At 36.5% G+C, this 12,684-nt stretch overlaps 2 protein-coding genes across 2 annotated transcripts; one reads left to right on the top strand and one right to left on the bottom strand.

Annotated features, from left to right (window-relative positions):
* Positions 1-1,746: 1,746 nt before the first annotated feature.
* On the bottom strand, positions 1,747-7,364 carry RABH1C (RAB GTPase homolog H1C). Its single transcript, XM_028248483.2, has 6 exons — positions 7,038-7,364; positions 5,604-5,674; positions 4,143-4,231; positions 3,547-3,658; positions 2,590-2,680; positions 1,747-2,298 (listed from the first exon to the last, which is right to left on the bottom strand). Exons 1-6 carry the CDS (start codon positions 7,152-7,154, stop codon positions 2,155-2,157), a joined length of 624 nt encoding a protein of 207 aa, XP_028104284.2. The 5' UTR covers positions 7,155-7,364; the 3' UTR covers positions 1,747-2,154.
* A 140-nt stretch (positions 7,365-7,504) lies between these two features.
* LOC114316990 (PKS-NRPS hybrid synthetase cheA) lies at positions 7,505-11,051 on the top strand. Its single transcript, XM_082889126.1, has 3 exons — positions 7,505-9,426; positions 9,506-10,724; positions 10,810-11,051. The coding sequence occupies exons 1-3, from the start codon at positions 8,354-8,356 to the stop codon at positions 10,984-10,986; spliced, it is 2,469 nt and encodes an 822-aa protein (XP_082745252.1). The 5' UTR covers positions 7,505-8,353; the 3' UTR covers positions 10,987-11,051.
* The last annotated feature ends 1,633 nt before the right edge of the window (positions 11,052-12,684 follow it).

A 12,684-nucleotide genomic window follows, 5' to 3' on the forward strand; every position in this document is an offset into this window, starting at 1 on the left:
TACATCGGTCTGACACCGCCATCCAGTGTCCTCTACACCGTTATGACACCACCATACAGTGTCCTCTACACCGTTATGACACCCCCATACAGTGTCCTCTACACCGTTATGACACCACCATACAGTGTCCTCTACAACGTTATGACACCACCATACAGTGTCCTCTACCACGTTATGACACCACATTTCAGTGTCTTCACCAATGGTCTGACACGACCATACAGTGTCTCCTATCCTTTTTTATTTTTATGTATTTTCTTGTTTTGTTCCTCTCTTCAAACTCAAGTTGGTTAGTTTCTATCCTCCTTGAGTTTGCGGGGGGCTGTTAGAATTTACCATAAACCTACCACCACTACCACCTCACCTACTCCACTAAACCTAACCCACTACACCACTACCACATCCACTTCACCTACTCTCCACCTACTCCCAAACACACTCCTATATAATAGTAATCCTTGTAATTGGAATATACATCAAACAATAATATACATCAATTTATTTTTTACAAAAAGAAATACTCCCAAAAATTTGACCTCCTTCACAAAGATAGTCCTCATGGAAGCTTATAGGTCAATCGCAATATGAACATTAAAAAATCAAAAAATAAAAAAGAACAAAAATTCGCATCAAAACTCTCCTCCCTCACCGTAAATGCCTTAAAAAATCTCCCCTCTCCCCTCTCCCAACTACAATTCTAGTTGGTTCTTGATTGAAATACAACCCCACTCCTTGTGAATAATGATAGGACATGGAATACACCCCCTTCTCAAGAATTTGTCGTAGGACATAGAATCTTCTAAAGTGATCCAATCCAACCACACAATTCCATATTTTGAAGTGATCACCCTCATCTAGTAACTATCTTGCTCACATGTATATATCTCTATAATCACTAGCCTAAAAAAGCTTAATTAAAAAATTCCAACTTCATGATCCCCAAACCATTAAAGTCCCATTGTATCCTTTCTAGTCGCTCCATCACCAAAGACAAGACAGTGAATAATGATAACGGTAAGCCTTCCCCCTTTAGATGAGTAACGCCACATCCATCTTGCCAGCCTCTTTTGAAATCTCTCCACAAGTGAGTCCCCTCTTTTGATCATATCCCCATCTACGTAGCTTTAAAAAAAAGAAAAAAAAAAGAAAAGATAACCACCAAATCAGGGTTTTGGGCCTACGAGCTTCCAAAGTGGCTTTTCTGGCGGCAAATTAACAGAAGATTTAGTACTGAAATATTTTGGCAGAAGCAGCAATCACTTGCCCCAATTTATCCCATGAAGACCATGACTATGGCTTCCACATAGTAAGTATATCATTCACCATTGAAACTTCCATTACCCCACATTCCAAAAGGACACCAAACTAGCAAGCAACACGGGTCTGCCTATGTAACTAATTTCCTAATACAAATACTGAAATACATGGCTTCAATTGGAATATTTATAAGTAACATTAATGAATCTATGCATATATCCTATGTAGTAACCAATGTTGAGGAATATACACAACAAATCTATCAACTTAATAAACCAGATGATAAATAACATAATGCATAACAATATTCTTAGGATTTATTACGACCATTATTAACAAAAAGTACATTCATGACAAGCTTCATTCCCAATTTTGTTCAAGCTTGTAGTTTCAGAAAGCACATATTCACCAAATGATCCCATTAGGAACTCATACTTGGCCGAAAAATGAAACAAAACTGTGCTAACGTAAAGAACTCGTAAGAAAATCTAGCTGTGAATGATTTTAGGTATTTCAAAATGCAATGATCCTAAAAGTAAATGTCTACTGAAAATGAATTCGCGGATACAGATTCAAAATCAAATACAAACATATGGTTTCACTAAAGAGAAAATTTTTGAATTAAAAAAAACAAGAAAAATAGTAATAGTAATCTCAATAACAAAACAAATCTAGGAATAACTATCAACTTCTAGTACCTTAAGAGCAGACCACTGCAGCTTCCTCTTTCCCAAGACTTGAAACAATTGCTTTTATATTGAAGAGAAAGCATCAAAGTTGCTCCAATCTCGTATTAGTTTAGAATTTCAAAATCATATTTGCTGTTTCCTTTTTGGTATTAGGCTATTCGAACTGATGCTTCATTCTCTTTCTCTCTCCCCTCCCTATTTACATTCTTTAGCATGCACAACCTCCCCCTTGCTGCTCTGTGCTGGACGCATTCACAGTAGGTTTCAAATTCACATCAACCATGTCCTCCTGTTTTGTGGAGGAAAGGGTCTCCATCCCTGGCAAAGCAGCAGCAATCTTTCGGAACAGAGGCTGCAATTATATACTAGAATTAGGATATGTCAAGTGTGAAGAAAAAAGGGTACAAGAAACACGAGGAAAAAGAAAAGAGCTTAGCATTTGCATCATGCAAGGTGGATAGAAAATTTATGAACTTAACCATGCCATTGGGAAGAATCCTAGAAAAGAAAAACTATTCCCCGAGAAAACAATGTATAAGGGATGTGTGAGAGTGGGAGATCACTCCCCATTATTGTATTATGAGTTGTTGAATGCATTGCTTCTTTATAAGAAAAATGCATGAAGGGCTCAAGGTCGCTCCACCTTGATATTGAATCCGGCTTTCGCACTGGTTTCTATGAACATGACTCCAAATTCGCGAGCCTTGGCATCTCCTTCTTCAATTGACACTTGCCTGGTTTGATCACCAGAAGAGAGCCATCAGAATGATCCTATATAGAAGAAGAAGAATGCTAACCTTCATTTCCTTAATAAAAATAGACATAATTTTAGATGGCGTTTGGTAACAAATTTTTTTTTTTTTTGCAAACAAATTGTAAACAAAAAATGTGTTGGTACATATTTCAAAACATATAAAAACATAAACAAGAAAAATATGTTTAGTGAGTTTCTGGAGAGGGTGGTCGGAAGTGGAGGGTGAACAGAGGCAGTGGGGGAAGGAGGAGGGAATTAAAACTTGTTTTGAAATCAAGTGAAAACAAATTTTTTCATGTCAAATTCTGAAGATTATTGCCATTTTTTTGGAAACGAAAATAGTTACAAAACATATTTTTGTTTCCAGTTCTCAAATTTTTTTAAAAACAAAAACAGGAAACAAAAACATTATTACAAACTAGAGTGTTTTTAAACATTGAAAAAAGCAATATTACAAACTACAATCAATGTTTTGTTTGAAAATCATTGGTAGTCAGTACACGTATAATTATGAATCCTTATATTATTGGAAATTGTATAAGAAGAAGCCCTGACATTGCAATAGAATTAAGGAAAATATCTAGGAGGTAACGGGGAACAAATTGAGATAACAAGGTTGAAGCTGTCCAAAAGAATAAAACTTAATAAACCAACAATATAGTTCTGCACATGAAAAATGGTAAAGCAAGCAGCCCACTTTCCTGACCATTATCTAATACGGACAGTAAAAATATATCCATACAATTGGTAGTTAGATATGAAGGGAGGCCTCTGTAATGTGTAAGTGCTCACTAAAATCGCCAGTGTTAAACAATAAAATAAGAAACACTTCAGTCCATTCCTCACCTTTTATCAACAAGATCAGTTTTATTCCCAACAAGAACAATAATAACATCACTGCCTCGTTCTGTACGTACTTCCTCAATCCACTTGGAAGTGTTAAGAAAAGATTGCCGATCTGCATCATGACAATGTAGCATGACAATTAAACCCTACACGTCTTAGAACATAACACAAATTGAGATCAACAGAAGATTAATCACTATGTAAATATTGTTATTCAATGCAGTAGGAAATACAAGTTACGAAATACATAAAAATGATAATATGTATGTCTTTATGCATGTACTATGGACATGGTAGGCATGTATAAATATGCAAACATCTTTTTTGCAGAGCTGCGGTTACTCAATCACAAGAAAAGAGTCTGCAGACTATGTATTCTGAAACATATTCATCCCTTTCCCTTCCTAAAATCAAGCCTTTAAGAACAAAAATAGAGCCACGGTGAAATCAGCTTCCCTTCCCTTATTTTATGCATAATGTATTCAAATTAGCATGAAAACTGGAAGCTTATCAAGGGGAAAAAAACAGCAGAAAACAGCAAGATATAATAGAAGTAATGAAAGACCCTTTTCTCCTTTAAGTCAGACAATACTCACTAGCAACATCAAAGACGATCACTGCAACGGAAGAATCTCTAATGTAGCTTGGAATAAGACTCCTAAATCTCTCTTGCCCGGCAGTGTCCCTGTGAACTTAGGATATTTAATTTAAGAAAAGAAAATGAATAGTACATTTAAAAAATTCATCACATGCTTCACATAAACCCATAAACAATTTGCAAAACATTTCTGATGTTGCTTAATTACAAGAAAAAACTAAACAGAGATATGAAGCTACATATGTATACAAAATAATTACTATTTAAATAGGAGGATATTCAGTAATTACTAAACAGCAGTAAAACAAAAGGTAGGGAAAAAAGGAATATTTCAACAATTATACTTCGCAATACGTTATATACTAAGGGGGTGTTTCATAACCTAATTCAGCTCTTAAAATTGAAAATATTAAGTGATTTCTTAATTAAGCTGGTTTGATTGTACATATATGGTATCACTTAAAAAATTAAGTCCCACTTAAAAAAAGGCTATAATTTTCAGTAAAAAAAAAGCCTACATTTTACTTATCACTTAACGCGCTAAGTGATTTAGGTCTAGAAAAATTATTTCTCAAAGCTTACTCACTTTTTCTGCTCTTCTCTCACGGTTTTGGCTGCTCTCCCAAGGAAACCAATTTCATCTATTGAGGCAAGCAAAGGTAAGTCTAGAAAAATACTTTTTTATTTGGATTTAACTTGCATGTATATATATGAATGCATTGTTTATGAATTTTTTTTTTTTTTTTATATATATGTATCAACTTGTGTGTCTGTATATATATACATATATATATGTTTGCGGAAATTTTTATTATGTCTTTATCTTGGTTCTTCATCTGGTTTTTCTCTAGTAGGTCTTTAAAAAAAAAAAAAACTATTGTTTAATTGAGTTTTCCGAACTATTTTTGAAAAATAAATAAATAAATAAAAAATAAAAAATACTTAAATAAAAAAAAAAATACTCATTGTTTTCTTATGATTTTAACTTTTTATATGTACTAACTTGTGCATGTTTGAAATATAATGTTATAATTGTGATTACAATAATTTTTTTAACCAATTATATTAGTGTGACAAAAGAATCTAATTAAACATTTCAATGTAAAAAGTATAAAGACAAAATTAAACTTTATTATTATTTTCAGACTTCAGATGCTTATATAGATCAAACAGCTTAATTGAATCAACACTTAAATTTCAATACATACCAAACATATTTTTAGATTAAAAAATTTAGCATTCAGTTTTCCGTACTTAATTTTCAGTTTTCAGTTTTATCAAACAACACCTAAATAATACAAAAGTAACCTCATATTATTTCCACATTGTCATGGTAGAATCTCCATGTTTGTGCTTTAAATTTTTTTAAACAATACCAATAAGTTGGGAGAAATAGACGAGGAAGCACATGGTTGGTATATCTTGAATAAATGAAATATAGGAAAGCAAGACATCCTACCAAAGCTGCAAGCGAACTGTTCGATCTTCAAGATACATTGTTTTAGATAAAAAATCAATGCCAATGGTAGCCTGCAATCCGAATGGAAAAAAGTAAGCAAAATCTTAAGAACAACTTGAACTTGAAAAAATTAACTCAAAAAAATGAATAACCAATAAAGTTGTTGTACCATATCATTGATTGGCCAACAGGCAAGATGGACACCGCAAGATGGCATAGTTTTTTTTTTTTTTTTTTTTTTTTCCACAATTTAAACATCTAATGCAAAAACTAGAATTTGCCACCTAAAGGTGCAGTAATTCGAAAGCTAAGGACATGGTTTCATAAGGTTCAGAAACTTAAACGACGGAAGTAAAATTGCAGTCTACCAAACCAGATGTGTACCATATACTCTTTTACAAATTTAATGTCTGAAATTTATGTTCTATAACTTCTTTTCTTTCTTTTTTCAAAAGAATTAATTTCTACTACAAGGTCCTAGACATTGAATAGATCCAAGGGATGCTATGGCAAAATCTTGAAATAAATAAAAATTGCAGTTCTTTGTTTCCTTGTGCCAACAGGGTTCTGTTCATTTCTCTGTAACTGACAAAAAGAAATTAAAAAATCCCACAATTTTAGTTGTTAACATTTTCCATTGAGATAACATAGGAAAGATCCAATCCAGTCCCTAACCAAAAGAAAACCTGTGGCTTATAAATTTTGGCCACTTCTCTTCTTTTCTCCCTTCCCTTTTGATATATCATAAAATTATTAATTAATCGATTAACTTTTTTTTCTTTATACCTGATCTTCTCCTCTGTCTTTTTCAAAGAACCAAACCAACACTTGACTCTCTCTCTGTGACTGATTTCATTCTCTCCAGTATGGTTAATACATAAGGATTAGCACTCATGCTAACCACTGCATCATTATGGCTACTTTGGTGAAACATCCTCTTCAAAATTGTTCAATAATTTCTAGTCTAGTTTTTACATTTCACAAATCTAGTTTTAAAACCAATGTCCATATAAGAATTTTGAATTTTTGTGACATGAGCAATTTTTCTTGGTAAACCACAACTAGAACTCTAAGTAGTCAACCAAATCTGAAAAACAAAAAGATGTAACATGTTAAAGAACCAGAGAGAATTACAATTAAAGCTATAAAACTGGCCAAACATTTTAATTCATTAAAATTACATTTCCAAATCAACCATCGTCAAACACAAGACATGCAAGGTTTCCACGAAAATTACTAAAAAAAACGTGAAATTTTCTTCGGAACATCATTGAAATTTCAGAAAAACCCTACCTCAATAAAAATTGGAAACTGGATTGAAAACCAAATCAACGAATACAAAAAAAAAAAAAAAAAAAAAGAAGCAAATTTGAAGAGAATTACGTGGAGGTTATGAGGAATGGGAGAGAAAGAGAGAACGATGGGTAGAATTACCTGATAGGTGGTGTCAAATTTGTCGTACATGAAGCGAGTAATGATGCTGGTCTTGCCTACGGATTGATCGCCGAGGAACACCAGCTTGTATTTCGCGAGAGGAGACACAACCGCCATCGGATTGACTTCTCTCTTTCTCTCTCTGTGTCTAGGTTTCAGACGAACAGATCTGAAATCGAATAAGATGTTTTCTAGGAAGTGGAGCGAGAGAGAGAGAGAGAGAGAGAGAGTTTGGGGAGAAGAAACCGCCAAGGCGCCAACCAATAACACTACAAAAGACGGCAAAGTCAAGGGAGCCTCTATTTGCACACATCAATTTCACTCTTTGCACACACTTAATGAATTTTATTTTTATTACAATTTTATTCCTAAATAAAATTACCATTATAGACATCTCACACAATTCAAATAAACACACATCCTCTCAATACACACACACGTTGCAAGCAATGCCTCTGCTTCCTCATTTTGCTAAATAATCCACACACACAGACTCCATACCAGAGCTCCATACCAGAGCTCCTTGCACAAGCTCCACACTCCTTCCACAAGCTGTCTTCCTCATTCTTCCTTCCTCATTCTTCATTACTTATTTGTGATGGAGGATTTGTCTTCTGAAAATCAGCAAATAAGTATTCATGTGAAGCAGAGCGAAGGAAATGTGAGTTTAATTTTTTTTTTTTTTCGCAGCGTCGTTCGGATAACCAGTGCCGAATTTTTTTATTTTGTTCGGAAATGTACTACCGAAATAATTATGTATTTTCGGAAGTTGATGTCCGAATAAATTGATAAATTTCGGAAGTTGTTGTCCGAAACATATATATAAATTCGGAAGTTGTTGTCCGAAAAATGTTAACTTATACAACATTCTACTTCCGAAATTTGGAAAAACATTCGGACAACTACTTCCGAATGAAGTAAATTTTTTTTTTCCATTTTATATTCCAAATTTGCAAACTGCATACCAAATTTACAGTTTCAAATTGCAAATTAATCTTTATAATGCCATTAAAAATTTGTAATGTTATACAAAACATGCAGGAATATGTGTCAACTCGAGGGAGTCAGGTTTGCGCGAATTTTGTGTTAGATTACACCACTCATTTCACAACTGAACAGGTTCAGTCTACGAAATTATAACGATTATGTTTTGAATTGCTCACCAAATGTAAATGTTTGATAATATTTATTTAACTTTGTAGGTATTCAAAAGTAAGGATGAATTGCTCAACTGGGTACGTGAAGTTGGAAAGAGAAATGGTTTGGTCATTGTAATCAAAACATCAGACTATGGTGGAGGGAAAAAAAGACCCAGGATGTATCTTGCTTGTGAGAGGAGTGGCCAATATAGAGCAACAAAGAAGTTAAAACATGATGGCAACAATACATCAAGAATAACTGGTACGAAGAAGTGTGGTTGTCCTTTTGATATGAGGGCTCACAGGTTTACCACATATGATGAATGGACATTGACTGTAGTATGCGGATTGCATAATCATCCACCTGCGGAGCACCTCGAGGGACATTCATATGCGGGGAGGCTATCCAAGGATGAGAAAGCATTGTTAATGGATATGTCAACGAGCATGGTTCGGCCAAAAGAAATCCTAGTAACCTTGAAACAGCGAGATGCCCTCAATGTAAGCACACTTAAAACCATTTACAATGTACGCCATCGAAACAGGGTGGTACAGAGAGCTGGAAGATCACAGATGCAACACTTATTGGGTGAATTGGCCAAGTATAATTACATTGAGCGCCATCGGTCTGAAGAGTCCACGATGACTGTGATTGACTTGTTTTGGGCACATCCTACCAGTTTGGACTTATTTCGGTCTTTCCCACGTATATTAATTATGGATTGCACATATAAAACCAACAGATATCGGCTTCCTCTTCTTGAAATTGTGGGAGTGACATCAACTGAAATGACATTCTCTGTAGCTTTTGCATACTTACAGTATGAGAGGGTCGATAACTATGCGTGGGTGTTAGCCACATTACGTGATGTCATGGATGGGTTTGTTGTGCCAACAGTTATTGTTACTGACAGAGAGCTAGCCTTGATGAATGCCATACAGAAGATATTCCCGAGTGCCAGACATTTATTATGTCGTTGGCATATCAGTAAGAATGTGTTGACGAAATGCAAGAAAATGTTTGAGACACAACAAAAATGGGAGAAGTTCAACCATGAGTGGAACTCTGTAGTGTATTCATCTTCTGAAATTCAATACGAGGAGCGTCTTAAATCATTACTTAAGGAATTCAGTAGTTATCCTGATGCAGTCAAATATGTCATGGATACTTGGTTGGTTCCTTACAAGGACAAATTTGTGGCGGCATGGACAGACACGTGTATGCATTGTGGCAATGTTACAACGAACCGGTAACATTACTTTTGTTGAATATGTTATTAATAACTGCCATGTACTTGATTTTAACTTGACTTACATTTAATTGAACAGGGCTGAGAGTGCACATGCAAAACTTAAAAGACAATTGGGTTCATGTCAAGTCTCATTTCAGGCATCATTTGAGAAAATACACAGTCTGCTTGAGTTGCAACACACTGATATCAAGGCTTCATTTGAGAAAAGTCTAACTGTTGTGCAACATCAATTTAAACCTTCTCAATTCAGGGAGCTACGGGGGAATGTGTCTATCTCTGCATTGGAGTATTTGCTTGTCGAGAGTAAGAGAGCCAATTCCATTGGTATTGATGTTGAAGCTTGTGGATGCGTCCTTCGCCACACTCATGGTTTACCTTGCGCCCATGAGATTGCTGACTACATCAGACAAGATCGTCCTATACCACTTGCTACCATACACTCACAGTGGAGGCAACTTCATATCTCCATATGCAAGAAAGAAGAGGAAACAGAGGTGACTTGTCATGCAGAAGTAGAGTTGTTTGTCAACAAGTTTAATGAAAGTGATAGAACCATGCGATTGGAGCTTTTGAAGAAGTTGAAAGAGATTGTATATCCGGAAAGCACTTTTCTTGTTGAGCCGGAGGTGAAGCCCAGAACACGTCCTCGGGATCATAAGAAGATCAATGTTTCTACCCGTCGTGACCCGTGTGCATTTGAGTTAGTGCAATCTGGACATGATTCCTTCTCACCTAGGGACACTCAAATCACTACATTAGCTTCTACTCTGCAAACCAAGAAGAAGCGACCTGTTAAGGGAAAGGAGAAGGTGAACCCGAAAGGGAAGGCATACATTACTAGAACAGTGAAACCTGGTGCATATGTTGATGCTTTCCCTACTGGGTTAAAACCATATATTAAGTTTGTCAAGGATGTAGCTGCAGATGGGAATTGTGGTTTCAGGGCTATAGCTGCTTCAATTGGTCATACAGAAGATGATTGGGCTCAGGTTAGGCGTGACCTATTGGGTGAGCTGCACACACACAAAGAGGAATACATTACACTTTATGGGTCCTATGAAAGGTTTGAAGAATTGACAAGCATATTGTCATACTTTGAAGACAGTCCTGGATACTCACATTGGATGACTATGCCAGACATGGGCCATCTTGTTGCATCGTGCTACAATCTTGTGTTATACCACTTGTCTTTACAGCAATGTCTCACCTTTTTACCTCTTAGAACCGTGCCAGTACCTCAACTTGATAGACGTGAGATTGCCATTGGGTTTGTCAACGGAAATCATTTCGTGCAGGTATAACAGAAACTTATCAATTTCGTTTATGCATGTAGAAGAAGTTATGAGGTATGACCACTAAGTCAATTGATATTTGGTGCAGGTTTTGTTGCAGCCAGGCCATCCAGTTCCTCCTATTGCCACTAATTGGAGAAAATACCGTCACCCTTGCGCTGTGGACTGGGATGATGTATATGTGCGTCGCATTCAACATTTCAAGGACATTATTCATGATAATGTAGCTACTCGAGAGACTTTTGATGTTGTTGATGTCGCATGACACATGTATGCATTTGACAATGTTACAATTATGGAAGAAATTAATGAATGTGTTTTTTATGTTGATGTGTTATATTTTGCAATGTGGATTGAATGTTATCGACCATGGTTACCATTCCATTGTAATAACAAAATATCATTTACAAAATCAACGACCATTGTTACCATTTCATTCTAATAATAAAAGGTCATTACAATACCATTGTTGTCATTCCATTCTAATAAGAAAATATTAACCACTGTTACCATTACAACAATGTCATCTTACAAAAAACACCAAACAATATTCATCAACTAAAAAAATAACATGTAACAACATAACATGTCACGAATCAGCTGTATGCCTACGCCGAGGCCTACGACTGTATGTCAACGTCGAAGATGGAAAGCAACCTGCAGCAGAACTAGGTCCAGCAGAACTAGGTCCAGCAGAACTAGGTCCAGCTTCGTCAATGTGCTGACCTTCAAGAACATGTGTCATACTCTCGATAGCCTGGTAAAGTCGATAAGGATGGCGAATCCCCTCCTCATAACCAGCGTCAATAATAGGATGTGAAATCTGCAGTGCATGTGCAATACGCTGCATTTGAAAAGAATATCACATTTTAGGGAACATATCAAAAAAAAAAAAAGTAAGTTACATATGCATCAGAGAGGATAATAGATTACATCCGCATGTTCGCTGAAATCCTGATGGTCATGGACACGCGGTTCATCAATGTGCTCGACATATAGGTGCGTGATATTCTTATACCAATCCATGTAACCCGGTACACATTGCCAAGGCTGACGAACTGGTGTGCTCCTCCGTTGCGCAGACAACACGTGGTTATCCCAAGCCTCCCACATCCTATCCAAGTATCTGTACATGACGGCATATCGTGCAGATATGTTGCCTCGTGCACCACGACTAGGAGCTAGCGGTGCATCTGGGATGGTTTGAACCCTGCCGAACTGCCTCAAAACTCTATCTGGATGATACGGTTCGACAACGTCTAAGCACTTTAAGCATCCATGGTAGAACGTAACCGGGTTACATGGATGCCGGTCTCTGCAGCTGTGGTATGGATCCCAAATAACCTGTAAACGTAAAAGTGTTATTGCATTAAAGTACATAAAGGGTAAGATAAATGGAAGTCTTAAAATTATCGCAGGATGAGTAAACTTACATCAGTAGCTACTAAACTGTCAAGCTCGGCTCGAAAAGATTTCAAATGGTCAATGGAGGAACCCGCCTCTCTCCTAGATGCCCAATGGTACACATGTGGCATGTCTTCAGTGTAGCCCATGTTCTGATGAGGTCGGAATGCTCGGAAGTGCTCATAAATCCACGCCTCCAAAAGAGTCATATAACCACCCATCTGCTTAACCCCAGACCGGCTAGCAAACCCCAACTGTCGATATAAAAATGCTAATGCAGCAGCACCCCAGGCATAAGTATGTATGGATCCCAAATCCATCAACAAGCCGAGGTAAACAACGGGAACCCTGCCGCCACTCTTGTCACTGAAGAGTGTACATCCCAACAGAAACAATAAATAAGCTCTTGCAGCGCACTGTATAGCCTCCTCGGGGTCTGAATCTGTGACACCAGCAAACTGACTTCACAACCATTCAAGCCTGACTGAATTGCCACCAGCAGAAGAAACCTCTTCATATGCTGCACGTTCAGTAATCCCCAAGCCATAAACGAGTAATG

Source organism: Camellia sinensis, chromosome 1 (genome assembly GCF_055761805.1).
Source record: "Camellia sinensis isolate YWXY chromosome 1, ASM5576180v1, whole genome shotgun sequence".
NCBI classification, from domain to species: Eukaryota; Viridiplantae; Streptophyta; class Magnoliopsida; order Ericales; family Theaceae; genus Camellia; species Camellia sinensis.

What these genes read in the sequence shown, in the direction of transcription:
- RABH1C (XM_028248483.2), bottom strand. Translation starts at nt 7,154, where the DNA reads ATGGCGGTTGTGTCTCCTCTCGCGAAATACAAGCTGGTGTTCCTCGGC. An exon ending in ACAGTTCGCTTGCAGCTTTG is followed by an intron (nt 4,232 to 5,603) that starts GTAGGATGTCTT and finishes CTAAGTTCACAG; the next exon opens with GGACACTGCCGGGCAAGAGA. An exon ending in AAGCCGGATTCAATATCAAG is followed by an intron (nt 2,299 to 2,589) that starts GTGGAGCGACCT and finishes ATATAATTGCAG; the next exon opens with CCTCTGTTCCGAAAGATTGC.
- LOC114316990 (XM_082889126.1), top strand. Translation starts at nt 8,354, where the DNA reads ATGTATCTTGCTTGTGAGAGGAGTGGCCAATATAGAGCAACAAAGAAG. An exon ending in GGCAATGTTACAACGAACCG is followed by an intron (nt 9,427 to 9,505) that starts GTAACATTACTT and finishes TTAATTGAACAG; the next exon opens with GGCTGAGAGTGCACATGCAA. An exon ending in ACGGAAATCATTTCGTGCAG is followed by an intron (nt 10,725 to 10,809) that starts GTATAACAGAAA and finishes TATTTGGTGCAG; the next exon opens with GTTTTGTTGCAGCCAGGCCA.